At 41.9% G+C, this 27,578-nt stretch overlaps 1 protein-coding gene across 6 annotated transcripts in view; it reads left to right on the top strand.

Moving 5' to 3' along the window:
- Window positions 1-27,578, top strand: part of GRAMD1C (GRAM domain containing 1C) — a 49,322-nt gene that overhangs the window by 8,051 nt on the left and 13,693 nt on the right. For 5 of the 6 annotated variants that reach the window (XM_067003401.1, XM_067003396.1, XM_067003407.1 and 2 more), the window contains 7 exons: window positions 9,020-9,104; window positions 12,904-13,007; window positions 14,277-14,372; window positions 15,571-15,651; window positions 20,416-20,534; window positions 21,646-21,766; window positions 25,470-25,632. In XM_067003401.1, the coding sequence (XP_066859502.1) occupies window positions 9,020-9,104; window positions 12,904-13,007; window positions 14,277-14,372; window positions 15,571-15,651; window positions 20,416-20,534; window positions 21,646-21,766; window positions 25,470-25,632 (769 nt within the window). Of the gene's footprint in view, window positions 1-3,636; window positions 3,797-9,019; window positions 9,105-12,903; window positions 13,008-14,276; window positions 14,373-15,570; window positions 15,652-20,415; window positions 20,535-21,645; window positions 21,767-25,469; window positions 25,633-27,578 lie in introns of all 6 variants that reach the window. The other variant, XM_067003405.1, reaches the window with a different exon arrangement.

Below are 27,578 nucleotides of genomic sequence, written 5' to 3' on the forward strand. Positions count from 1 at the left end.
AACTGAAATCGTTAGCCTTGTTGCAAACTGGTTCACGCTTCCATACTCAGGTGTGTTTAACCAGTTGAAGATGACTTTATCTTATAAACAGGAAATCCCCTGAAACCACTTCACACTTCTGCCACTTCTGAGGCTGGAGCCACACTGGTACCCAGGCTTTGGTGGTGCCTTTCTGAGACCGTTTTGGGTCCTCCTGCTCTCTTTCTGGTAGAAGGAAATCGTCAACAATTTTTTCCCTACGGATTTGCCTCTCGATATCTTGTGGCTCCTTTTAGCACACCGAGATTCCCTGTGGTTTATCTCAGCTCTGTCTCAGGAAGGCAGGAGAGTTGCCTCGTTTTTCTGGTGAAACCAGTTGGTGTTATTTACCCGTGCAGCTGATCTTGGCAGAAGAACTGCGGGGCATCTGAAGTGCCACCACCCAAGTGCTTAATAGCAGTGAGCAGCCGTGGCTGGTAATGTGGCTGTAAATATGGCCCCATTGTATTCAATTGTCTTGTTCCTTGAGGTGTTCAGATTTAAATCTGATTATATGAGTGACTAAAATGCTTTGAAATCCATCTTTATTTTTTTTTCCTCCTCTCAGCTTCCTCAGCAGGGCTGTATGTAGTAGGAGAGGGATTTCTCTTCCCTGTGAGTCATTAGCTGTATCTTCAGCCAAGTGCCCAAGGGGATCTGCTCACTCCCGGCCCAGCCTCCTACACCTCCAAGTGGATGTAACACAGTCACCTGCCTCTTCTCGTGTGGCTTTGAAACCTCACGTGTATTGTGGCAGCTTTTTGGCCAGCGTTGCAGCTGGGGATGCATGGGTGATGCTGTGCCCCTCCGCACTTCAACACTGGGAGATGCTCCTAAGCAGCGCATTGATTCCTCCCTGGCTGGTTGTGCTCCCAGAATGTCCCCGAACACAAATTGTAGTCGGAGCCTGGCTCCACCTCGCTGCTCGCAGAAATGCAGCAGACAGGTCCCAGGTGAGACAGATGGGAAGGCACAGACAGCACAAAGAAAGCAGAGTAGTTGTGTGCCTACTGTTCCCCTTTGAGGGCAGACAGAGGTCTGACAGGCATGCAGAGCCCCGCATCCTCCAGGCAGCTGCTCTGTGCCTGCGAAGGATGGAGCTCTTGGCAGCGGTGTGCTCATATTGGCAGCTTGGCCCTGCATGAAGCATGCCCCAGTCTCCGAACTTCTGGAGCTCAGGCTGAGGAGGTGTCTTAGCAAGGGCTGTAGCCTTCTGCGATGCGGAGAGGAGGAGCACTGGGGACCAAGTGCTCCTTTCTGAGCTGGTGTTTCCCTGGTGACAGTAGTTTCCTCTGCTGTCCCCTTTGGGACTCCAGTGAACTTCAAGTGACCTGTGCTGCTTCGTTTGGTCTGCCTCCCCCAGTCTGTTTAGGTTATGGTCATTTTAGGCTGGAGCTCCTCCCCAGTCCCCTTACTTTTTATTTAACTACTTCTCGCAGGGTTTGTGTGCTAGTTCTGCAAGACCCGAGTGTCTCTGTTTTCTGTGCTGGCATGCAGGCAGAGGCTGGCAGAAAGCTAGCTAGTGCTGCTGGATGTCGTCCAGCGCTGGCTCTGAATGAGTGGGTGAGGAGAGGGGAGCTGCAGAGACTGCCGGAGTGCTGGCCAGGGACTTGCGTGGACTGGAACAGACTGCAGCCAGCTAGAGGAGGAGGAGGTATGTGTAGGCTACGTGCATCTTCTGTCTTTACATTAGCTTCATGCCTCAGTCAGTTTTATTTCTGAAATTGAGCATATGCTTTGCTCCTCGCTGTACATGTCAAACTTGATTATTTTTTTTCTGCATCCAAATCAGAGTTGTTACGAAAGTACGTCGGCTTAGGAAAGTGCATCGCCATTTAGAAGAGGTTTAGAACACTTACTCGCAAGGAGGAAACAGTAAATACTGCAAAGCAATTGCTTCAGAATAAGCAGGGGATATATTCAATCAAAACTTTTTTTTTTCCAGAGGAGTTTATAATGTTCCTTCTGATAAGAGGCTTTCTTATCACTGATAAGAACGCATTTTCAGCTGCAGTGCATTTCCAGAAGGCTTAGTTTGTGTGTGCTTGAAGTGTGTTTCCTTTTGTGCTTGCAAGATGCATTATTCATTAGGTGCTGTTCCCTCTGGATAGAGAGCACTCATGAAAACTGTATTCTGAGCTGTCATTTAGTAACGTGTGTAGTTAAATTGCACCGCCGTTGAGTGGACTGTAGAGCCTCATGAGGTTAAATACAGACCTTGTTGGAATAGCTTCAGCTGAGTCCTGTGTCACTGAAACGTAGTGGCTTGGGAAATGGAGCTGGTTCTCATGGGGTCCTGAAGGAGAAACTGTGGAGATCTCTTCACGTTTTCTAAATTGAAACGTTTTATTTCTAAGTTCTTCCTACTCTTCTCTATTTTTTTCTAATGAAAACTGTTGCGCAGCCAACTGAAGATTGAAGTTCAGTGAAGAACTTTGGATCTGTGAAGACCGTTCACAACTTCCATCTTTTGAACGTCAAGTCTTTAGTTTCCTTTCTGCTTGGGCGGGAAACCAAATTTCAATCTTTTTTTTCCACAAAAACGGTGTTCGTGCCTTATTCCTAATGGTATAGCCTGGTTTTAGCAGCAGAGCTCCCAGTGTTTCACATAGTGCTAACTTTTCTTGTCAGAATTGTACTTGTGACAACTTTGGTTGTGGACTGGAGGCTCTTTTCCAAGCAGTGCTGCAACATGACTTGATGTTTATACTTGTGTAGGCACCGCTCAAGCATGAGACCTTCTGTCCTGCCCTCGGAGGGAGAAGGTGGCTGGTGAAGTGCAGGAGACGATCGGGCCTTTGTGAGCAGGATTCGAGGCCAGCCGTGCTCATGTCGCACCATGTGGTAAACGGTTGTGGTACAGCCTTTCTGATCAGTAGTCCAACAGAGCTGCTTTTCTGAAACATAAGGGTTTGATCCTCTTCTGTGGATATCCTTTGTCCTTGTTGTCAGGTCAACAAGGGCTTGATGAGGCTGAGGTCTGCAGTGGAGCTGGTGAGGGCTGGACTGCTGTTGAGCTGGTGCAAGTGGGAAAGGGGGTGAACAGATGAAAGCTGGGGAGTATGAGACACTGCTTCTGAGGTACTTGACCCACCAGTCTTCAGACTCCCTCTTTAAGTACCTGATTTTAGTCAGTTTCATGAGAATGGGTTTTTCAAATACTTTAAGAGTGTGTCCAATATTTCAGAAGCTCTCCATAATGAAATATGTGAGATATTTCTTGCTATGTGGATTTTTGGAAGCTACTTGTGTTAGAGCAAATTAGTGGTCTGTTTTAATTTTTTATTGTGCCTGTCCATGCATCTGTAGGAACTACTTAATACTAACACTTGTTTTAGGGGGACTAGGTACTGTCTTTAGCCTTGCATGTGGTATCTTACGGATTTAAAAACAATAAAAAACTGGAAAAAACAGTAACTTGAGTTTTTGCTCATGACCTCTTCTAATATCCCTTGACATTTTACGTGCTGTATTTCCAACAGAAGAAAGGCCCAGTTGCACTAAAATTCTTACTGGATGCTGCTCTGCCTGTACACAGATGCCACTGAAGGACAAAGCTGCCAGTGGTTTGTTCTCTGCTCGGTCACTAAGAAATGTTAAAATCTGTTTCTCCTTCAGCCTGTGCAAATAAGAGCGGGGTTGGGCTGCAGAAGGGGACGTAATGACCCCAGTGTGCAGCCCTGTGCCTGCCAGTGGCCCACTGGAAGAGTGCCCTGTGCTTAGGAGACTCCCCTCTCCGGAGAAGTTAAGGGTGATTGAAGAAGAGCATAAAATGAATGTAAGTAAAATGGTCCTGGCTCCTTAAACTCTTCCCCTTTCCCACTGTGGCTATGAGCTGGCTTCCATTTGCGTTAAGAGAGTAAAAATTTACTCTTGGAGAGCCAGTTCCTGTGGATTACGGTGGCTGAACTGACCCTAGCAACAGTTGCTTGCTTTCTTTCTCTTTTTATTTGCAATGAATCATATGACCTATTAATTAAATACAACCGTGTGGACAACTACGTGAGATCAAATAGCTCTTTATTTAAAACAAAAAAAGTGGAAACTCTACACAGCCAGTCCTGAAGTGCATGGCGTACTGTACACACCACAGTAAGTCACCTGGAGTGAGGAGGTGTCTTGTGACTCCTTCTTTCCCTGTGGAAGTTCAATGTTTTTATGCTTTGAGAGAAAGGAAAGAACGGTAAGATACTGCTAGTACACCTTAAGAGTAGCCAGTAATTGGAGTTATTTCTAACCCAAAATTTCTCTGATTTTTTTTTTTAAAGAATGGTTAGTGAAAATAAATCACTGTAAAGGGGTGGATTGATTTTATTTGCTCACGAGAGAGTTAACACAGAACAAGTCTGACATATTTAAAATACAGCCTCACACTTGTTTTCAGAAGAAATAGGAATCTGTGTCCCAGTGCCTTGAAAAGATAAGGGAGACTGGTAGTCACATGAATGTGAGCTTTCACTGTGTTTCTCTGCCCAAAAGCAAATGTGAGTCCTGAATTTGTGTGTTTGCAGTGATTCCTGCAATGTTATGTCTATCTCTGGAGCTCACAGCTGAAGAACCACACTGAAAGTAGGAGGGGATTCAGAAGAGCCTTCACAATAAGTCTGCAAAAAATCTTGCTAATAGACCTGAGAAACTTAATGCCTTCTAAAAGAAGATAGGGTGTGACTTGCTCACAGTCTGGAAAGAGTTCACAAGGTGAAAATAACATTAATCAACAGACAGCTAGAACAACTACCCGTAGCTAGGGTAGATTCTCCATCAGTGGCGACTTTGAAATCAAGAAGATAAAATATGTATCTCTGTATGTATTTTATTTTCCAAGGGGGAACTTGATCATCACAGCTCTGGTTTTAAAGCAGGACTTAAGTCACAACATCATGCGTTATGGGTTAGATTGGATGGTTCTAATGGAGGCTTCTGGGCTGAAGAAATGACTGCAGTGGGATCTGTGTTTAGCTGATGAAAAGGCTTGTCAGAGTGGACATGTTGTACAGGTAGCCTCAGCAGAGGGACCACATTGTGCCGAGTTGTTCCTATGATTATAGATAAGTTTGCCTGTATCTGCTTTGGAGTACGTGAAGTCTTCATTTTGCTTGCCCAACGCTGCTAAATTACTTTTTTTCAGGGCTGTTAAGGCTCTCTCATAGCCTAATGAGGCTTTAGACCTGCTGAAAGTGTGGTGTTGCCCTGTTTTTTATATTTCTGCCTGTACAGATAGGTCTCAAGAATACTTTTGTTCTAAATCAGTCTTTTTGTATAAAATCAGACTCCCCTCTGACTGTGGTGTTCTTCTGGAGGCGTTTTTCTTTTGATGCTAAGCAGGATTTTAGATGTATTTGAATAAGGGAAAACAATCCGTTCTTCATTAGAAATGCAACAATTTTCCCAAGGGTAATTAATGTTTATTTTAATGTGCTAGGGTAGGATTAAAAAGTAATTTGTTTTCAACTGTGCCTAGAAACTTAATTGGAAACTACAGGTCAAGTTCTTCTGTGTCTGAGGAACAGCACATCAGGAGGTCTTTATTTACAGGGGTGGATGGTGTGGATCTCTTACTTGTGAACTGAGGAGCAAGAGCAGTAGTCCATGTTGTTATGTTTAAGTGAAGCTTTTAAATATACGTGAGGAATAAATCAGGCAGCTTGTTCATAGGCTTACTGGAATCTGGGACCCCAAGCACATAGTAGTGACTGATACCAAGACTGTGAAGCTCAGTAGGAGGCTTGTGTGGATCTCTTAAAATCAGGTGAACTCCAAGTTTTATTACTCTGAGAGAGGTCATCTTACCTCTGCTCTCAGCTGTTTGTATTTATTTCTGCATGTCAAAAAATACAGAATGCAAATTGTTGTGTAGCGTGCGGGTTTGTGGTGTCTCAAAACAAGGACAAAACACTAACAAAGCAAATGCAAAATTATTAACTGCCATTAGCAAACTTTAAAAATGTGCACACAGATCTACTGAGGTTGACTGACTATTTGCATGCTTGCTTATATATGCAATAGAATGATTTCTGAATGATTAGCATTTTTATTGTACCCTTGGGAGAGAAGGCATACCTTAACTTTCCTCCACAGTTTGCTAAGTGGCTCAAATTCTTTGCAGTGTCCACACTTTGAAGGTGTAGATGTGAAGGGAACCTTCACAGGCTTTAACAGGCTTTCATCATAGGAATAACTCAGGTTAGTCTTATTTAAATTGACATTATTTCTGGAACTTTATATAGTTGAACTCGGTCAATTTCTAAACAAGGTACAACAGTGTCCTGATTCAGTGTCTTCAAGTTGTTTCTGATTCCTACGTAGCTGTCTTTAAAACTTTCTGGACAGTGCTGAAGAGGTTTTTCTGCTTTTGTTGCTTTGTAGAAGTCTGGTGTATTTTGTGGCCTCAGATAAAGAACGTTAATATGTTGTCACTGGACTTAATGGTTTGCCTAGTGATTAAATATAGCATGCCCATAAATGCCTAAGATTATCCTGAGGCAACGTGTTTGCCCGATGACTTATAAGTAAACTTGGAAATACGCATGTGTTTAAAAACTGTTGTTTTCATCTGTTAAGCTCCCTAGTGCAGCCTATCTTGTGATTTCTTCTTTTAATAGCTGATGGTAAGTTTTGTAACCTAGAGGTGGCAACCTGCCCAAATCCTGCCATGTATTGGACGCTATAATGGTGATATGGGAGATACTGAATTCATAGAAATGGAAATGTCTCCTTTCCTTTGTTTGAAGGAAATTGATGTTGCCAGTAGTATTAAAATTGTCTCTGTTGTTTCCAGAGTCCGTTGACTGATGTCTTAATCACCAAGCCACATACTGAGTGCATAATAATTACAGATCTAAGTAAGCTCATTTTCATACAAAATAAGGAAAAGATAAGGTTAAAAAGCTTCAGTGTGCTCATTTTTCTTCTGATTAGATAAGGATTCAAAGCAGGCTCTTCATAAATGTCCTGAGAGCTCCATGGAAATCTACTATTAATAAGAGCATTTCTTATTGCCTATTTGCCAATCATGTGACAAAGAACACTTAAATGCCAGCAAGGGATTCTCAGACAAGCTATAGCAGGTTTTATGCTCTAGAGAATTATTTTTTTTCCTGTGTAAAACTCAAGATATCTTGAGTTTTTATTCTTGGAGCTGTTGAGCTGGCTGATTTGAGCATTAGAATAAAATTGTCTGTGATTCTGTAATGCTCCTGTTCTCTTCCCCTGATACCTTTTGTCTTACAACCACTCTTATAACCACATGCTCAGTTTCTGTACAGCTAAATATATGTCTCTTGTATACAGCGTGTTTCTAGAAGTACTTTCTCTTAAAAGCATGACTAGAACTAGCTGAAGTACAGCTATGGAAGCATACAGCTTAGAGGACATGTCTAACATTGTCCTGTTGATTGCACCTAAAACTTACTTTTCTCTCCCTCCCTCAATGCCTTTTACACTACAGTGCTTAGAATATTAGTGGGCAGACATAGAGGCTTTCTGTTATTGGAGGCTACAGAAGGTAATGTTTAGGAACTTATCTTTTTAAAGCTGAACAGAGTCAGACTTTGCCCTCACTGTGTTATATTCACTTAAACACCTGGCCTTGAAGTTGCACTCTTATATTCTTGTGGCGTTCTCAAGTGTAGGTAGACGAGAGAGCATCATAGAACATTTGTGGGGAAATCTTGAGCCATGAGACACAGGAATGTCTCCTGTGGGAAATGGCAAAATGTGAAAATGGTGATGAGGTGGTGGCACTACTGGGACTAGTTTATTAAAAGAGCTGGCTTTGTTCTGCAGTTCTTCTGGAAACAACCACAGACATACTGAAATGGTACTGACCAACTAGTGTGCTGCAAGAGGGTGCTAAAACTGGGTGGTTTTCAGTAAACATGCTGCAAAGTCTTATGGTTAAAAGTGGTTCTTTTGCCTCTTTCCTTCTTCCCCCACCCTGAAAGTAAATAGCCCCTGGTCTCATGATAGAAATGGGTTTAAGATGTGCATCCAGTTTTGGAAGGACTCAAGTCCTCAAGGACATATAGCAGCTATATGCTGTTCAGACCTTTAGAAAGGTGTTCAAGAAAACAAACCACCACCACCAAAACCCCAAAAAATCCAGGCTGTAAAAGAGGCTTTTTATGGTATACCTGGTTTTGGTACCACCTGAAAGTGGCTTATTCCTGTCTTAGCTGTAATTTGACTCAGTCGGTCACTGATTTGTACAGTATTTTCTTCAAGGTTTTCTTACTTTTTCCCAGCTTTGGGACTACAGGAAGGCCCCTAAACTAAGTGGCCAAAACCTGTTACAAAAAAAAATGAGACCTTGTTACTACTGCAAAATTACTACCAAGTTTAGTCTTCTCTGAGTTTACCACCCAATTTTAATCTTATATGAGTCCTAGGTTGTGATCCCCTTAAATATGGGGTGGAACATAAAACAGATCAGGAGATCAAGAGCTGGTGGTGGTGCTGCTATTTGTGTTTGCAGGAATAAACTTTGGCCTTTATTCCTGCAGGCCTAATTGTAGTAACTGGCAAAAATCCCTTCTGTAGTAACGTTTTTCCCCAGTGGCGCTCCAATTAGAAATTGGTGTTATAGGTGGTGTTTTCTTGTCCAGCTGATGGCCTGTGGGAGGACCCAATCTCCTCCGTCACCTCCTGTGCTGTGGCTTTGCTGCCTCTTCATCGAGTCTGTGCTAGAAGAGGTTGATCTCTGCAAAGGGCTGTGGTGTGCTTGTGAGCGAAGCAGGTTGCTGTCATGCAATTGTAATGCCTCATAATTAGCATCTGGCCTGATAAAGGGAACAGTTTGGACCCTTCTATCCTAAATGCTGGGAGCACACTCCTGCATAAGAGCATAATGTTACAGTGACAATCCCATTTAGATAGCACCTATTCTTTATTGCTCGTTTGGTGTCCATTTGTTCTTGAAGATAAAGTTACAGATCTAGCATGAAGACATTTGATGGTTGAAAATAAATCTGTTTGCTTAACCTTTTACCACTCTTTGTTGCAGCTCTCAAGTTCCACTTACAAATATAGGAGCGAGGAATTCAAGAGGCAGTTTTCTCATCTGCCAGATTCAGAGAGACTCATAGTAGGTAAGACATAATCACACCAAAACTGCTTCTCTTATGACTGATAATTCCAGACTGCAGCAGTGCCAAGGCTTTTTTTTTTTAGTAGCGTATTCTAACTGTAGCTGAGAACTTCCTGTTCTCCTGTCTCTGAGCCACCAGGACATATCTGCAGGGAAAGTCAGGTCCAAACTCCTCTCTTGCACTGCCTGCTTTGTCAAAAGACGGGCTCCTTTTTCCAGCTGAGAAGTGAAGGAAACAATACAGGATCCTTTGGTCCATCTGTATATTGGATGAGAGCTTCTTAATGTGTTTTTCTGCTGCTACTTTTTAGTGGGTGACAAAACACCTGCTGAAAATGGTGAAGATATGACTGACAGCTGTTAGGTGGCAAGCTGGAAAGAGAGGTTGCCCTGCAGGGTCAGGGTGAGTGCTTAGCAAATAAGCTCAACTTACGTGCATTGCCTTGTACAATGCAAGTGTGCGAGGAACAGAGGCAGAGTTAAATCCAAAGAGCACTGCACTTATTTTATGTTGATGTGGTTTCTGGGACTGAGTGATGCAGTGGGTGCTAGTAGTTTTAAGACTCTTTTCAAAGATAAATGCCAGCGATGTGGCATTTTTCTTTGAAAGAGGGCTGGGGCTGTTCAGCCTGGAGAAGAGGAGGCTCAGGGGATCTTTTTCAATGTGTATAGATACCTGAGGAGGGAAAGAGGATGGAGCCAGGCTCTTTTCAGCATTTCCCAGAAACAGGACAAGAGGCTATGTGCAGAAGTTGGAACACGAGATTCTGTCTAAACACCAGGAAGCCCTCTTTTTTTTTTTTTTTTTTTTTTTACTGTGACAGTGATGGAACCCTGGCACAGGCTGCCCAGAGAGGTTGTGGACTCTCCCTCCTTGGAGATCTTCAGAAGGTGTCTGGACATGGCCCTGGGCAGCCTGTTCTAGGTGGCCCTGCTCGAGCAGGGGCAGTTGGACCAGATGACCTCCAGAGGTGCCTTCCAGCCATAACCATTCTGTGGCTCTGATGAGGTGGCTGCAGGAGTAGAAGTACAACTCAACTTGAGGAGCAGTGGTGGTGAGAAGTGTATGGGGATGTGGGGGAAGCGAGGCAAGTGGCAGAACTTCAGACTATGGTGCATAGCTTCTTGCCACTGAGATGTTCCTTTTGAACTCTGACCGCCAATTTTGCTCCAGAGCAAAATCCAAATAATGCAAGTGTAAAACCCTACCTCCTTTGCCTGCAGTGCTACATCCTATTCCCTCTTTTATTGCTTGCCTTGCAGGTAAGTCTAGCTGTGCTGCCTGAGTATTGAATAACAAATGCACTGTCTAAGAATCGGGCTTTGTTTTTATACAAAAGTGGCATTGTGAGTATTTTCTAAGTTCTCTCTCATCTTATGCAACCTTCAAGGCACTGAATATTGAGAGGTTGTCAGTACATGCTTGTAGTGTGCCAAGTTCCTTGCAGGTTAATGGAAGAGGAATTGGAACTTGCACTTGCACAGGAAAAAGTCACATCCCTCCATCCTTTTGCAGCCTTAGAAGGAGGCAGTTATCCTCTGAAATGCCTGTCACATTTTTCAAATAGTTGAGCTAAGTACAGAAGTAAGTCAACAGAAAAGGATATTACTTCAAAGCTTTGGTTTGATGTTTCTCCTTGCACAGGACAGATTTAAAAGCAGTGGAGCAAAATCTGAAGCACAGTTTCAATGAACAGACCAGACCGCTTAGGACTTGGAGAATGATTTGGTAAAGGGTTAGTCTGAACAATGTAGCAGCATCTGTTCTATCAGAAACAAAGTCGTTACTTTATGAGGGTAAAAAAAAATATATACATAAAAATTAGTGCTCCTTTGCAAAGACTCCTTGCATCTTCTAAATAAAGAACTGTGCCTCTGCTTGATGCAGAGGAACTTTTCCCAGGCTTTACAATGCTCAAAGAAGCAATTACTTGCTGCAGTTCATCAGAAGAACGGTAACTGTTCTTAACTTAACTGCTTAAAAAAAAACACACAAAACTATTCCACCATAATAAACACTATATACAAAGATTATGATTTTTTTTGTCTATTATAATGAAAGAAATGAGTTAGACTTTCAAAATGGGAACTTAAAGGAGTGCCACTAACTTTAATTTGTCTGAAAATATTGTTTACAGGCAGCATCTTAAGTTACTGGATCTGATAACTTAAAGGAAGAGATTAGCATTTTTCCTTCTTGTTTTGACATCCTCTTTTGTAGGTAGGTCATGGTGTTGCTTGTCACTTGCCTGATGCTCCCAGGGGAGTCTTTTTATGCTAGTTCTGCAAGAAAAGAGGAAGGGTATTTTCTTTTTTATGGATGTCAAACCTGGTATGGATATCTGGCTAGTATGTGGATGAGGAAAAAGGAATTAAATGGTTGCATAATACTAGGCAGTACTTAAAAGGTCAGAATCAGTCTCCATCCTCCAAACAAACATAGAAATTGGATAAAAACGTCTTTAGTACTGTTTCTTTAAAGTCCTTAACCTCAAACTCCTACTGCATTCACCTCCCCAGCCCTACAGTATTTTGGTATCTGAGTTGTTAAATTTTTAATATGCACTTACATACACTGGAAAAAAGAATAATTTTAACTGTTTGGAGTTACGTCTCCAAGGGCTCTTATACATGCCTTATGCTTGTTGCAAGAAACTTTATTTTCACTTGATTGTTTGAAGGAGAAATCTGAGAGAATTCTTAAAATTGTAGTAAAAGCTCCTGCAGATGCAGACTTACTGTGAAGTTAGGATGGTGAGGGACTTCTGAACCTCTTGCAACTTGGACAAGAGCTATATTCTTCATTGTGGTGTATAGAAAATCAAAATTCTAGCAGAGAAAATACCAGATAAAATGCTTTTCAAAATAAAAGGTGAAACTCTTTGATACCTCTACAGTAGAAGTTGTTAAAGTCCTGTGTGAATAGCTGTATTCTATGTATCTTTTATATGTAAGGTAACCTTTAGGTCAGAGCTTCCAGAAGGGGCCAGTCTGTCTTAGTTTTCTTGCTGTATGACTAAAGAGAGCTTTGACACTTACTTCCATAGGCTCAGCTTAGTGCTGAGTACTTCTGAAAATTTCTTTTGTTTTACTCTTCAGGCTCTTAAATTATGAAAATTCTCCTCAAGAATTTTTTAAAAGTGCGACCAAATCCTCTGCTCTTGATTTTGATTAGCAGATACCTAATGATGGGTAACTTCTAGATGAAAAAAATATTATTTAATAGGAATGTTTTAGCCAGTGACAGTGATCGTAATAAAAATAAGTCAACTGCTGAAAATATCTCTTGCCTGAAGAACTGGATTGCTTCAAGCTGTCTTCTAGTGTCTCACTTTGCAGATAGTTTTAGCTAGTGATAGGATCTGTCTGGTGAAAAATTAACAGTACTTCATATGTTGTAGTAAGTTATGTAGGAGTTGACAGTATAATCTGTTGTACTATAAAGTGGTTGTGCATTCTGTTTTATTTAGGCACTCTGAAGTTTGACTTAGGAATACAAGGAAGACACACTCACAATCTTGCCTGATACCTCTCCTCCGAAAATAAAGGATAATGTACAGGGGGTTGGTACATGGAGTGTTGTCCTTTCACAGACATTTCCATTGACTCTGATACTGGGGTGTTCCCAGAACAGTGCTCTGGATGCAACCCAATGCAAGCCTGCCTTGACAGACTTGAGAAGAGTGAAAGAAATGGCTTTTTATTTGAATTGCAACAACCTTATCTCATTTTAAGTTAACATGTTTGGGTCTATTGAGCTGTGGCAAATGAGTAAACTTGTTCTTTCTCTCTATATGTAGATTACGCCTGTGCACTCCAGAAGGATATCCTGCTGCAAGGACGTTTGTACCTCTCTGAAAACTGGCTCTGTTTCCACAGCAACATTTTCCGATGGGAGACCACAGTAAGATCGCTTGGTGCAGTTGAATCCCACCTCTTTGTCCTGGGCTATCAGGATATAGGACTTTTTTGAGGGACTCTTATGCTCTGTCTGTCAAATTACAATGAGTTAAAAGTGTTAAAAGCAGTTGTTGCACTCGCTGTAGGAAAAAAACATAAATCAGCGAATGAGAAAGGTAAGATAGCCTAGTTAATAGGTAAGGGAGTTGTCAAAAACATTTTACAACTGTGAGAGTGCTAACCACTTGAATTCTACTCTGTACTTTGAAGTACATAGGACAGGCAACAAATAGGCGATGTACTTAAGACAGGAGGTATAGAAATGCTTAACTAAAAACCAAGCTTAGTTTTGTCAGATGGATTTGATGATCAAATCTTTCTTATTGCAGACTCCTTATCTAAAAAAACAAAACCAAAACTCTAGAAATCACAGCCTTGAATATATAATCTATTCAAAGACTAGTTTTCAGCCAAAACAGCATACATCTTAGTAACCTGCTCCTGCTTGCCTAGCAGTGTGATATTTTGAGCAGTATCTTAAGGCAATCTGAGCTCATCAGCTATATTGGTAGAGCCAAATTTTGGGGCCTCCTTAGCAGGGTGCTAATGCAGATAGGGAGAGTAAGTAGAAGGCCTTCTGCGCACAAAGGAGAAAGCAAGATCCAGCTGTGTGTTCTTCCTTTATCTAAACTGAACAGCAGCACAATCTTACTTTCAAGGGAAGGCTGGTCAAAGTATAAATGCTTGTTGCCACACTTAAACGGAAGCATTTCAAGTACTAATACATAAGGCAAATGCACACACGTAGGAAGATTTCCAGTGTCTGGGCTGTAGATAAACCTCTGTACAAATGGACTAGACTACAAACTTTTTGCGAGATAACAGAGACAAGATGGTCTGTTATTTGATCTATTCCTTCCCTGTATGACATACCGAGTGAGATTGGTTTTGGAGTCTGTGTGGTTTGTATGTGGGTAGGGTTGTGCCCTTGATCCTGGAGTGCTGCTGGAGAGGTGGAAGAAAACTACTTGCTTCCCAAGTCCTAGTATGAAATAAGAGGGAATTGCTTTTAAATCTTCTTAATTTGCTTCTACTTTGGAATGCTTACTGTTAAAGTTAGCAAATGAAGACAGCAGTTGCCTCCATAATCTCATCTGTATTTCATCCAAGTGTTTAGGGTTAGTTTAAGTTCCTCTAGCAAATTCTGACTCTGTAAATTAAAATAACAGTTAAACCTAAAAAATAATAATTATTAAATCTCTTTTCTTCTTAGATTTCTATTGCCTTGAAGGATATCACTTTCATGACAAAGGAGAAGACTGCTCGGCTCATTCCAAATGCTATACAGATAGCAACAAAGGGAGAGAAGGTGAAAATGTGTATTTAAATACACTCTTCTTTTAAGTGATAATTTCTAGAACAGAGCGCTTATAGTTTTTCATTTGAATAAGTAACTTTCACTGTCAAATCTTTAAATATGACTAGGACTAGACAACGGACTTGGTTGTTTGGTCCCTGTGCACATTGGCTTGATAATTCAACTTTAGTAGTGGAGTCTGTAACCAAACTAGTGTTGATGCAGTAACTTGAAGGGGGTTTTTTGTCTTACTGATTCTCAAAGGAAATCTGCTTAAAAACTAGAAGTTTAGGACACGAATTCAAAATGTCTTTGAACTAGAGATCTGTGTTCTTATTGGATTTAAGTGTCCCAGAAGAAAATTGCTGAAAGCGAAACAACCGTTACCACAGGTTTTAAGTCATGGAGAAATCTACCCATAAACCACCCAATTTTATACATTGGGAAGTATAGTTTTCTTGGGGGTGCGTTTAGGGAAAGCTGAAAAGCATGATTCAGAATGCTCTTACGTGCAATGTACTTCATGATATCTCTTATGTCAATACCTTGAAAATAAGATTAATTCTTTGCTGGGTACAGAGAGTAGTTATAGTTATCCATGGTAAATCTGGAGCTGTTGTTTGTGAAGGTGTTGACATTTCCTGTTGCTTCATTTTTGGCTGCTCCCTCAATTTCTTCTAAAAATACTAACTTCCTTCATTAAGGAAGATATTTCTTTCACTGGTAAAAAGACTTTCAAACTGGAAAGATTTTAAAACTACAAATGATGGAACTAATTTGATCTCCTGTTTTGATTATCGTAATTTCACATCTCGTGAAAAAAATAATGAAAGGAGTATGTAGAGTTAGGATGGAAAGGGCTGTGGCCTGTAAGAAATAGGCATGTGCGTCTCTGATTTGTTCCACCCCCCCATTTGGAAGTGGGAGAAAGGTTTAACTGTGTATGTAGTTGAGGGGCAGCTCTTTTTTATGCAAAAGGTACAAATGATTGCAGTTGGGTGCACAGAAGAGCAAGGGTCTTTATATACTCTGTGGATATTGGGGAACTAACTTGCTTTTTAGAAGTGATTAAAAAGTGTGGACTGTGAGGAATACGAGAGGAACATTCCATTGGCGAAAACCTTACGGTATTTAAGGAATAAGGAAACATTCTGGCTTTCTTAAAAATACCTACAAGTGAGTTTTTTGTACCTTTTATTTCCTTCTGCAGTTTTTCTTCACATCATTCAGTGCAAGAGACAGAAGCTACCTCAGTATTTTCCGATTATGGCAGAATGTGTTGTTGGATAAGGTAAGCTTGTAAGTGCTGGTACCTGGGGTTAAGTAACAAAATAATCTTTTTCTAACATATGTAGATGTGTCTTTAGAGGATGAGAGACTTTGCTTAAGAAGTTAGCTTTTCCTTCCTGACACAGAATTATAACCTGGTGTTCTTCACCTCCTTGTACTTTAGATTACAAATAAACTTTGTATCCTCCCCTTCTTTATACTGCCATCTACAACTTTGCTGTTTATAGAGCATTTTGTCTTTGAAGACAGGTAGCATGATTCTCTTAACTACCAACTTAAGCAGATGTTGGCATGCATTTGTTTCACATTTTCTGTGGCTAATTTGTGACCAAAAGGGCAAGAGACTTTTTTCAGGGAAAGCGTTTTTCCTTTTTAAGGAAAAACCCAAAAGTCACCTTCTCAGATAAGTTAGCAGAACCTTTGCCAACCAACTCATTACAATTCCCCTGACCTTGAATAAACGCAACAAAGGCAGGCTGAATGATATAAAAGTGTATCTTGGCAACTCTGCTAGTTAGCTTGATGTATATTGCAATTTGTGGGCACTTAAGTTAATCTTCTTTCTAAAAATATGCTGACACTTTCTTTTGCAGAACATCAATGTAACCAATGCAATTTTTGTAAACCAATTCCTTCCTGTTTATGGCTCTTGTTGTTTAAAAATTCCAACACGTTTGCAATTGAACACTGAAATATCCATATATAACTCCGTAGTGCGGTGGTCCCCAAAGGCTTAAAGCTGTTGTGATACTCTTATGTGGTTGCCACAGACATTTTTGGGCTGCTTTAAAATTCAAACCAAAGATGCCTTTTATAAAAAAAAAAAAGCTGAAAATCAAGGAGAGTGCCAATTAAGGCAAAATTAATCTGTTTACAGCAAATCTTTACTGCTTATCCGAACTGGATCAAGTTATAGAGGGGATGAGGGGAGAAACTGACATTTCTAGAATTGGATCCACCGGTTACACTACAATGACAGCTGTTCCCTGACCTGTTGCTAAAAGAAAGCTGGTAATGCATCCAAGTAGCTTTGCTGCTTCTCCCAGCTTCCACATGCAAACCCCCACACCCTCAAGGCAAGGGACAGCATACATTTGAAAGGTATCTCATAACTTCTGAAGCTCTGTCATGGTATACAGTGCTGTGAGTGTGTGAAGCGTGGTGTTTCTGGGATCCAGTGGCCAAAGGGATCCCATCAGAATTTGTGAGGTTTGTGACAACATACTGAATCTCTGGAACCAATTCCAAAAGGAGCTGGTTTTGATGTTTCTTCTGCTAGCAGTTAAATATTTTAAAGACTGTGGATAATTTAGTTATTCTCTGGAGTATGTCTACTAGACTAGGCATTGACATGCAGCTGTTAAATTATGAAATAGTTATTCAGGTCTTGTCAGAAGTAAACTCTGAATGCAGCCATCGGAGTATTGGTTTGCGCCACCTGATGGTAGATAATCCCAGAGTTGCAGGATTTGGATCCAGGGGACTGGAGAAGTATGTGCTTCAAATCATGTTTGTGCAGAGGTCACTTTCAGTCACTGATTATGGCCTCTTCCTGGGCTTTGAGTTTGTGTTACGAGATCTTGCGTCTGAAGAGTGACCTATATGCTTTAACTGAGATGCACTAAGCTTTTACCCCTTGCAGAACTTCTCAGTAGGGTCAGCGTGCTCTTTCCCAGATCTCCATCTTGTGGCCATTCTGCATTGTAAAGTATCACGTGTCATAGACAGTTGAACAAGTAGCCTTCTGTAAAGTCTGCCTTTCTATTAGAAAATTACTTGCCGTTTGCCATGCATTGTGTAGGAGAAGCAGTAAGTGCTATTCCATGCCTGAGCTTAGTTAGGCCATCAAGATGCTGTCCTCCAAGTTTGTGTCGCTGTTGTTGTAAGGATTCCAGGTCATCTTAGTTGAGCTGGAATTACCTAGCTCATCGTGTCTCCTTCAAATTTTGCTCAGAGTACAATACTCTGCACTTGATGCCCTTCAGATGGGAATCAGTGGGTACCTTCCTCCTACGATGGCCCCTTCTTAGGATTTCTTTTTGAAATGTCCTTGTGAAGATTTCTTTTTTTTTGGGGGGGGGGGGGGAATCCAGTTTTTATCTATTCCTATTGCAAAATGTGCTCAGAGTGAGCCCTTCAGGTTTTTAGCTTGCCATTGTTTTTTAAATGCTCCTGCTTGAAGGGGAAGCATCATGGAAAATAAGGAATCATTAATGTAGGTCTGGAAGAGACATGACACCGACCTTGATAAAACAGATAGCTGCTTCCACATCCACTGAGGCTTTCAATAATGTATCATCAGTTTATAAAATCAGCCAGAATTCCTGTTTTGCAACAGGCCTTCCAGATTGGTAAAACAACATTACTAATGGCTATTAATGATGGTAAGAGCAATGGCATGTATACTATTGCTTTGTTTTCCTAAAGTTCATGGGTGTCAAATATCCCTTAGTTTGAGGGAGAAGGAAAAAATTAAAATCTAATTAGGCAGGTCATTCAAATCCTAAACAAACAGTGTTTCTTATTTCTAATGGAACAAGATCTTAACTTAATCGGCTTCAATTCCCTTGAGTCCTTTTCCTTGGAGTTGGATTTATTTTCTTATTGTTCTTATGCATTGCTGGGTAGAGATTTGCACCAATCTCCAAAGATGATGTAGCAGGTAAGTCCAGAGGTGTGAAAAGGGACCAGAGTTTTTGCTGAGCTGAGAGGTTCTTGTGGCAAAAATCTACTGGGGCAGCAAATCTGCCATCCATGCCAACTTCTAGCGCAAAGTTGTGAAAGAGACGCTTTGCACTTTTGTGTGCAAAAAGGGTTGTTTTAGAGGTGAAACAGGGCTCAGGGTCGATTCTGACCTTTGTGCTCAGTAAGTGAGAGGGGGATTTCACTGTTAGCCTCCATTAATCTGTGATTGAGCAGTCAGACAAAATTCCATGTTAAAGTTCCTTGGTGGGGGAGTGTGTGTTTGTATTTGGGGTGTCTCTGGAGTAAACCTGCATGGACTGTCTTGTCTTGGTCTGTCCGTGGGGGTAAAAATCAGCAGCTTTGCTTCTGCCAATGGTATTTTGTAGTATTGCTTGTTCCATGCTGCCAGTTTGACTAGCGTGAAGCAAAGTATTGGTATTTTATGCTCCAGGATGAAAGGAGAAAACTATTCTAGCTGCTTCTTGCAGCCTTACTTTTTATAAAGAACTGAGGAATAATCTGGCATAGACCATCACCTCGAGTGGGCAAAGCACTCCAGGTTTAGGTTCAAGCTTCAGAGCCTCTCAAACCAGAACTAATTTGACACAACAGAGTAAGGTGTTCTGCTGTCGGGCTGTGACCCTACTACACCCAGCCATGCTCAATATATAATAATCGAGCAGAGTGCAAGAAGCCTGTTGTTTCTAGACCCGGCAGCTATTAAGTTTGTTTTCGGAAACCTACAGGAAACAGCTTTATTGGTTCCCCAAACACGCAGTTTTGTCGCTCTGCCTGAGGCCGAGAGGAGCAGGGCGTGAGGGGGCCGGGGCCTGGCGGGGCGCGGCGGGCCCGCCATGAGCTCCCCGGGGCTGCCCCCGGCGGCCGTGGGGCCGGGCCCGGTGTCCCGGGAGCGGCGGGGAGGAGCCGGGACGAGGGACCGGGGCCGGGACCGGGACTGGGGCCGGGCCAGGCGGGAGGAGCCGGCGGGGCGGTGTGTGTAGGTGAGCCTGGGCGGCCGGCTTGGGGCTGGCAGGAGCCGCGGTGCTGTGGAAAGGGCCGCGGGTGGAGGGAGCCGGGAGGCGGGGAGGATCCTCGGAAAGGGCCTTCAATAATGCACGGCTGCTTGGAGCGATCGGCTCATGCAAAGAGTAAGCAGGACTTGTGTTACTGCCTGACTGGCACGCTGCGGTTCCCTCGGTCAATATGGATCGCGGCTCAGGCGCGTTTTCCGGTGTGATGCCTGTCGTCTTCTTTGCTAAATCCCCAAACCTCATTACCTCCTTTCCTTTCTTTCTACTTTCGTTTTAGCCCTTTCCTGCCAGGAAAAGTGGACTTTGAAACCTGTTGCTTACTTTGCCAATTGGAGTTTGTCGTAGTGCTGTCACTTCCCTAATTTTCCTGATGATCAGAGAGAGCCCGAATAGATCCCAGTAGCTGCGGGAAGTCGTGCAGCAGGGCAGGCAGCTTACGGGGAAAGAGAGGAGCTAGCTGTGGGTCAGGTGAAGTAAAATAGTTGCTTTTGCTCTGGAAGTGTTAAAGGGGGGTTGTGGCAGTGTCCCACCTTGGCGAGATGGGCTGACGGCTCACCTAGACACTGCTGCTCGTAGTGACTGAAATGTTAGCCTCTTACCGCTGGTAAAGTGGTCTGAGCATCCCGAGGAAACAGGCGTGTTATCTATTAAACAGCTTGTCCGGGACCAAAGAGGCAGCCTCTGGCTGGCTGTTGGTCGTGTGCCGTATCCTGTGAAATTCAAGAGGGAGCTGCCTTGAAGGTACCTGTGAAAACATTGGTGACAAACGAAGAAGCAAGTAGTAGCTACAAGTTTGTTTTTTCTTGAAATACCAGGTTTTTAATGTCTAGTGTTACTGGTTGAACAGTGGTGGGTTGGGAAGATGGAGTAGACGGGAGTACAGTTCCCCAAAATGCTGAAATCCAATCTTGAAATGTGATACCTAAATGCTTTCAGACCTTGTCAGAAGTGAGGTTAAAGGCTGTGGCGTAATTCAAACTTCTTACTGTTTTACCTACCGTGCCTTACTGCCCCGTACCATAGTTCTTGACTAGCTCGCTTTCTTTCAGAGGCTGACCAAGCAGGAATTCTGGCAGCTGGTGCACCAGAGCTATGGCTCTGAGCTGGGCCTGAACACCGAGGAGATGGAGAGCTTCCACTCATCGTCTGAGGACAATGGGCAGTCTCGGTAAGAGAAGGCTCTAAAGCTTATTGAAAGACTCATGGAAAAGCAATGTCCTCTTTCTTTGAAATTGTTTTTCTGAATTGCTTCTGTAGCCTTACTGGAAGGGATAAACTTATAGTAAAGACCTGAACTGCATAAACTGAACTGCATAAAAACTTAATTGTGCTCATTGTTTAAAATAGTAGGAGCACAGCTGAGGCCCCTTAGGGGAGGCAGATAGGAAGACCTTGCTGTCCTTGGATCTGCTTGGGGGGAGGGCAGGATAGCTTAAATATCAACTTTTTTCCTGGTTCTACTTAGTCAGGACCTATATGCCCTTAAACAATACGGAAGGGCTGAATGGAATGGAGCTATATCAAATGTTTTAATGCTTTTTCTTTCCTCCTTGGAGACTAAAACGCTTGCTTTGCTTTGTTCTTCTGACGTCTGAGGTCTTAGCTTGTTTTTGTATGATGTTCAGCTTGAATTAGGAAGCTAGAAGAAGATAACTAGATTGTTTTTGATCTGTTTTGTTGATTTCTCAGAACAAAGGTGAATTAACTTAAGAACAGTCAGTGTAATTCTAGTAACAGGGCTTTAGTTTTGTATCTGTATGTAAGCAAGCGTGGCTCTCTAAAACTGAACAGTGTAACTTGCATCTTCTTTTCAATCCTGCATTATCTCAGCATGTTTGTTAGGGGAAAAAAAGTAAATTCACTGCAAGCTTCAGAAGATGTCTCATTAAATACTTCATGGTTTTCTACCTGTAAAAAAATGCAGTACTTTGCAACTCAGGAATAAGGGATGCAGGAAAGATCTTACCTCAAACTTTCTTCAGACATTTTCTTCCCAAATTTGTTATAAGCTACTTCTGTTTCCCATTTTCTCACAGTGCTTACTTTCTCTAATTCACTGGTGCTCAGTTTTGCTAACCTAACAGGCAGAAGCTGGATTTTTTTGGTGGTTAGGGTGAGGAACATGGCTTGAGAGATTAATAAGATGGAGGAATGAGTTGGTAGTTTTTAATGTTAGCTGAACAGCCATGGTTTGAGAGCAAAAATCACACATGAAAAGCTTTCTCTGATTTTCTCAGCTTTTACAGCTCCAAAGATATCTTCCTTTTTCTTTTGGACAGATCCAGCGTTTGTGATGAACCTGGAGAAAGGGATGACAAACTACCTAAAACAATTGGTTTAGTTCGGGAACCCACACTTCAGACAGAAGGAGAGTCACTCAGCAGACATGCACTGTCAGGAGTAAGTGTTGACCTTCTTGCTATTTGTAACTGATAAGCATATATGCTTAACTCACATATCTGTAAGCGTAAGAATGCATGGGGTTGTAACTTCTGAAATTCACTGGAAGTTCACAATAGTCTAAAAGGTTTTCACATCAGAAATTGAGTAAGAATATTGTCAGATCTCAGGAATATCTTCGGGAAACAAATATTTGTATAAGATGTTGGTATGAGTTTCAGCAGCATCCTGTTGCTAATTCACTGCAAATCTGGCCAGAATGCTGAGGTTTGGGTATTGATCTTCACAGCTGTAAAAAAAAAAATAAAAAAAAATAAAACTGTTTATCCACCTTCCTATAGACCCAGTGCATTTTTATGTAAGTGCTTTGTGAAAGAAATGCTTTCGTTTGCATTCTTAAAAATATAGATCTCCTCATAAAGATATCTTGTACATGAAGATAATAATATCCTCATGTACATCCTGTACATTTTTGGAGATCAGTTGGTCTGTTGCTGTGAATGACTGAGACCTTCCTTCCCCCTCCACATCCCCTAAATTAAATGTCGAGAAATGTTTCAGAAATGGAGGGGAGAAAGAACCCTTGGAAGGGTGAGTATTCCCCTAATCCCTCGTGTTAATAAAACTGTACAGGCATAGGTGTTTCATTCATGGTGTTGAATGAATTTGTGAATGTGACTGGCTGTCTACAAGGGCAGGCACGTTAGTAGCGGTGTTCGAGATGTGCACAGCACTTAGCACAGTTCCTGGGGCTCCTATGTGCAGTTGTAGGCCTAAAAGGTTATGGACATTATCTCTTGGTTAATAGGTACCCCAAGGGAAAGATCTGGGAAAAGCAAACAGAGCACCAAAGCGTTTCGCTTTACTCAGATTGGGAATTTAATTGCTGTTTCTGCTGTGACAAAATTGAGGAGGAGAAAAAGATGCTTTAATAATCCTTACTTTCATATAGTAGTTATTCTGTCTTGCTAAAACTGATCTGCCGGTTAAGTAGGCTTTAAAGAGTTTTGTGGAAATCTAACTTAATGTCTAGAGACTGATATCCGTCAAACAATACTGGTATTTGTCAGATGTTAAAAGCTTAGTTATTAGGGTGGTGGGTATCCCTCATGAAAATCCTAGGAGTGTAAGACAAGTTTTTTGAAGAGCTGTAGGGGACTGTTGTCCCCTGTTTGAAGAGCTGTTGGGAAGATTGTGGATGCTGCTGGACTTTGGGCTCTTTAGGATAAGTAAAATCTACCCAGGTAGCCTTGATTTGGACTTGCTCGAGTCTTGTTTGCACAAGTACAAGGCCTCTTAAAATAACCACTCTGTTTGGAAAAGTGCTTTGTTTACCTACTGGGTGTCACTCCCAGAGATCTCTCTTGTAGGTGCTAAATCTAATTGGGCATGTTGGTAAGCAGGAATGCCTAGGGATGGGATCGGTAAGCAGGGAAAAGTGCTAGGATTCTCCCTTGACTTGCCTGCATTTAAAAAGTTCTCTAATTGTGAGGTAAAATGTCAGTCTCAATAAATCTGTTTAGTTTATGATTTTACTGTAGCTAAAACATGTAATGGTTGTGTTCAGCTGTATGTGTCATTTGGCATTTCTTAAGAATGTCGACACTCCACAGCTCTGGATTACTGCGCATGTTGCAGAAGCACAGGGGCAATAGGAGGAGATGGGATGGTAGTGCTTAAAAAGCTTTTATCAAAAATGATTGCACTGATGACACACAACACAATTGCCTTCCAAAGGCTGGAGGGAAAGAGGCTGAACTCCTCCCTTTGTGCTCTGACAGGCAAGGGAAATCTAAAGCTCTTTCAAAAAGAGATCAAAACTAATGGAGGGGTTGGCTCGCAGTTCTTGGACTGTCTTGGAAAAAGGATTGTCAATGGCTGGCTGTTCATAGTTAATTAAAGAAAGTGGGTGTGTAGTACCACTTACGGCTTGTCTGCTTCTCCAAGTGCAGGTCATCTCTGTATGGAAACCACTTTCTTCTTTCTACTCTTCCTTGGAAGGCTCTGTAAAATTTCCTTGTCTCGGAGCCCTCTGTTCACAGGTTAAAAACTAAAATGCATTGGCACAGAGCTTAGCAGTACTGGACAGGCTCAGGAGGCAAACGTGCGTAGGGAAGAAATGCTCTATTTAATTCTAGAATTCTAGTTGGCAGATCTTAAAATCAGTAATCTTTAGTGTAAAAATAATAATTAAAAAAAATACAGAAACGGAAAAAACTGATCACAGATATTCCAAAGGCATCAGCATGAATTTCTTCCTTGACATCATAAAGGACTTTATAGATCTGTGTCAATTTCTAGGTAAATGTTTTGCCACTCCTAGCTCCCTTCACCTTTCTCTCTGTACTGGGAGAAAGTTTTGACATTGAAATGTTACTGTCCTCGTTCCTGTTGTGTGCCTGAGTGTAACTTCAGGCATAGTAGCTCCTTTCAGTAGGCACACATTTGTTAATTGATCTGCTTTGCTGATGCAGTATTCCTTTTTTTTTGACCTTGAGGGGATATTTTTGCTCGCTTCTACTGCAGTTGAATTCATGCCTGTCTCTATTCTCCAGCCACCCACCTTCTGCTAATGGCCCTCAGTTGCACAAAATGGTAAATGGTCTTTATTTTGAAAAAAGCCAAGTAGTACAGGAAGTACGTGATGACTATTCAAGCAGCGGATGCTCTTGTTTTATTTAGTCAGTGCTGAATAATCTTTAAGGATGATGGTGTTGCAGATGAATTGGAGCTACTCACTTGAGGAGGACCTGATCTTGTTTATCACAGTCCACGTGCTGCTGCCTGTGGGGGCTGTGCTATTCTTGATGCCAGCTGTTCCACTGGAGGCAACGGGAGCTTTGAAGGGAGGCTTAGGATGAAGACTGGCTCATAGCCAGGCTTTTTGGGTGGCACTCTGAGATGCACAAACCTTGTACATGTGGTTTTGCCAGCAGTTACTTCTTGAAGCGCTCAGTGATGCGTTTTGGTAGGCTTAGCCCCCAGTCGCTATAGTTAAGGGTTCAGAGCTGCATTGATTCAGTGACTGGTGCTGTGGGGAGTGCTCTGCTTGTGTATTACAGATGGCAAATGATACTCTATTCCTTTGTTTTGAAGAAATAACATTTTATAGGTAGGATGGCTCTAGACACTATTTTAAATTTTCCCTTTATCAAAGGGTACTGGAACCCTACAAAGTAAGAACACTCTCTTCAGATATCTAATTATGATGATCTAATCGTGGTGAAGAAGAGAGGTCCTGTCTACTTCATTGTGCTTCCCCAAAGGATTGTTGGACCCCTTCCTAAATTGCCAAAAAAAAAAAAAAACATATAAAAAACCCACAACCTGACCAATAAAAAGTAAACAATCATATTAAGTTAATGAGTTTATAAAAGCTAGCATGGATACAGGGAAGGGGACCAAGCTATGCAGGTGGATGCAAAGGGACTGGGTAGGGAACAAACTGCCCCTTTTAGGCAGCTCTTGGTAAGATGAACCAGATAAGTTTGTCCCTTGCTACTAGGGCAAAGTGAAGTCTGAGATAAAGAAGAGAGGAGGCTGGCTGGTATAGGGGAACAAGGGAGGAAATTAATACTTAACTGTGGGGTAACTGAGCAGGTAGAATTTGTGGCTTCCTTTCTGAATTTTTTTCTTTGCAAGTAACTTTTTTAAAATGTTGTGTGTTTATTGATTTATTTTTTTTTCCTAATGGTTGTTTCAGGTAGAAGAGTCCCCGACTGAGACGCAAATAAAGAAGAGCCCTCTTCCATCTTCAGAAAGAAAATCTGTTAAGCTAGTCAGGAGCAGATCTTTAGAAAAGTCCTTGGATCTGAATGAGAATGAAAATCTTCCAGAGAAGAGCAGTGCCTCAGACAGTGAAGAAGGTAAATCTTTTAACAGTTAGAAGCAGTAAGACAACCCTACTATTGTACTCTTCTGATCCTTCTCACTTGGTGGAGTAAGTTAGAAAACTTCCTGATTTTGTAAAATTTGTTTACTTGTCTGTTCCCCGGAGTTGCAGCAAAAACATCTTTGTAACTTAGTTTCTGGAAAAGGTCTTAAACTAGAAGAAAATTCTTGACAACGTGGTGTTCACTTTCCATGTTCTCATAGGTATTTCAAATGTGTTTTTTTCATTTGTTTTCACTCTTTGGGAACTGAGGAGAAACACTTCAGGCTGTTCTTTTAATTACCCCCCTCCCACCCCCTTGCATTTCTTTCTTGATGCATATGGGCTTCAGTGTTACTGATGGCGAGGAACTTGCTGTCTTGTCTGGAGTTTAAACTTCCCAGCTTTCAGGAGTGTGTTCTGCATATTCTGAATCTTGTCTGAAGATGAACAACCTTAAATACATCTTAGAGTAGATCACACCGTGTTTTCATTGCATACCAACAAAGCTAGTATCTTAATGGATCCCAACGCATCATCCTCTTCAGTTATATCTCATCATCTAGTACCAGGCTAGCAGGAGCTTGGATACCACACCAATGTAGCACTTGCAACTTGGCAAATGCATGCTTCCTTTCCTCTTTTTGTCCTAGGAGAGAAAAGTATGGCTGTGTGTTTCATAGTGGCTTTGGTGTGACTGTTTTTGCTATGTCCTGGGCAGAGAGTAAGGCCCAAAGCATGCCTTGCACCCAGACTGGATGGCAGTGACATATGTGCAGATTTCTCTGGGTGCTTGTTCTTTGGTCCCACAGAGGCTCTTGACAAGTTCCCCCTCTAATATGAGCTCTTCCCTTATCGTGGGGAGCTCTTCTGTGCAAAAACCCATAGTTTCACAAACACTTCACAGAAGCTGTGATGGATGTTCTGTTGAATATCCCCGTCTTGGGCTCTGTGAACACCTTTAAAACAAAGCACACACAACCTGAATCGGTTTCAAAGTCTCTAGTGGCATGCAAATGAAGGACAGAAAACCTCAACAGGGCAGCTACTTCTGAACACACCGCTATTTTTCTTTCATATGCAAAGAGAGAACTTGCTTTCATTGCCTGTTGTCAAGAATAGAACAGATCAATTTGAGGCCGGTTCTTAATCTGGCTGAGAAATTTGTGTATCATCTTTTCAGTCAGAATTGGCAATTGAAGGTGTGTGCAGATGCTGTTAAGTTGGGATCACTGGAGTGTGGAAAGCTTTCAAAGTTGTGGATTGATCTGGCCATCTGCAAGGTGTGATCTTTGCCTGAGGATATACTTCATATTTCAGTTACCTTTCTCGTTGCTCCCCAGCACTGCTTCTGTTTGCTGGTGTTGGGATTCAGCTTGATGGATGTCAAGCTGTATCATTTTTGGGAGTATACGTATTTGAACAAGTTGCTGGTTATGCCCCTGTGCATTGAACAAGCTTTACACATTGACTCAATCCCAGGTGTATCTCTTAAAGCAGAAGAAAGTTTCAGTCTTCCGATGTTTTAGATATTTTGGATACCCATGGATTTTTAAATGGTGAAGGTATCCAATGAAATGGGTTGAAAATAGGCCTGTTTGCCTAAATGATAAAGGCAAATACCAGCTGTCATCCCTGTGCTGGTGATATTCAGCAAACAAAGCATATTAAACTGGAGATGTCCCTTTAAAAGAGGACTGAATTCATGCTGCTCTTCCTATTTCTCCTCCCTCCCCCAAGATGAGTCTCTTTTATTCGGAGCAGGATTTTCTAGTCCCACAACATTAATCTTTTCTCACAGATTACTCTCCTCATGCTTAGAATTCTTTTCTTCTGTTTCTCTGTCTGTTTTCTATTGCAGTTGCCCCACACTCTTACAAGGTGAACTCCTTCATTCAGATGAAATTAGCTATCCCACACAGCAAAGGGTTACCCATGCAA

The sequence above is a fragment of the Anser cygnoides genome, chromosome 1 (genome assembly GCF_040182565.1).
Source record: "Anser cygnoides isolate HZ-2024a breed goose chromosome 1, Taihu_goose_T2T_genome, whole genome shotgun sequence".
Lineage (NCBI taxonomy): Eukaryota > Metazoa > Chordata > Aves > Anseriformes > Anatidae > Anser > Anser cygnoides.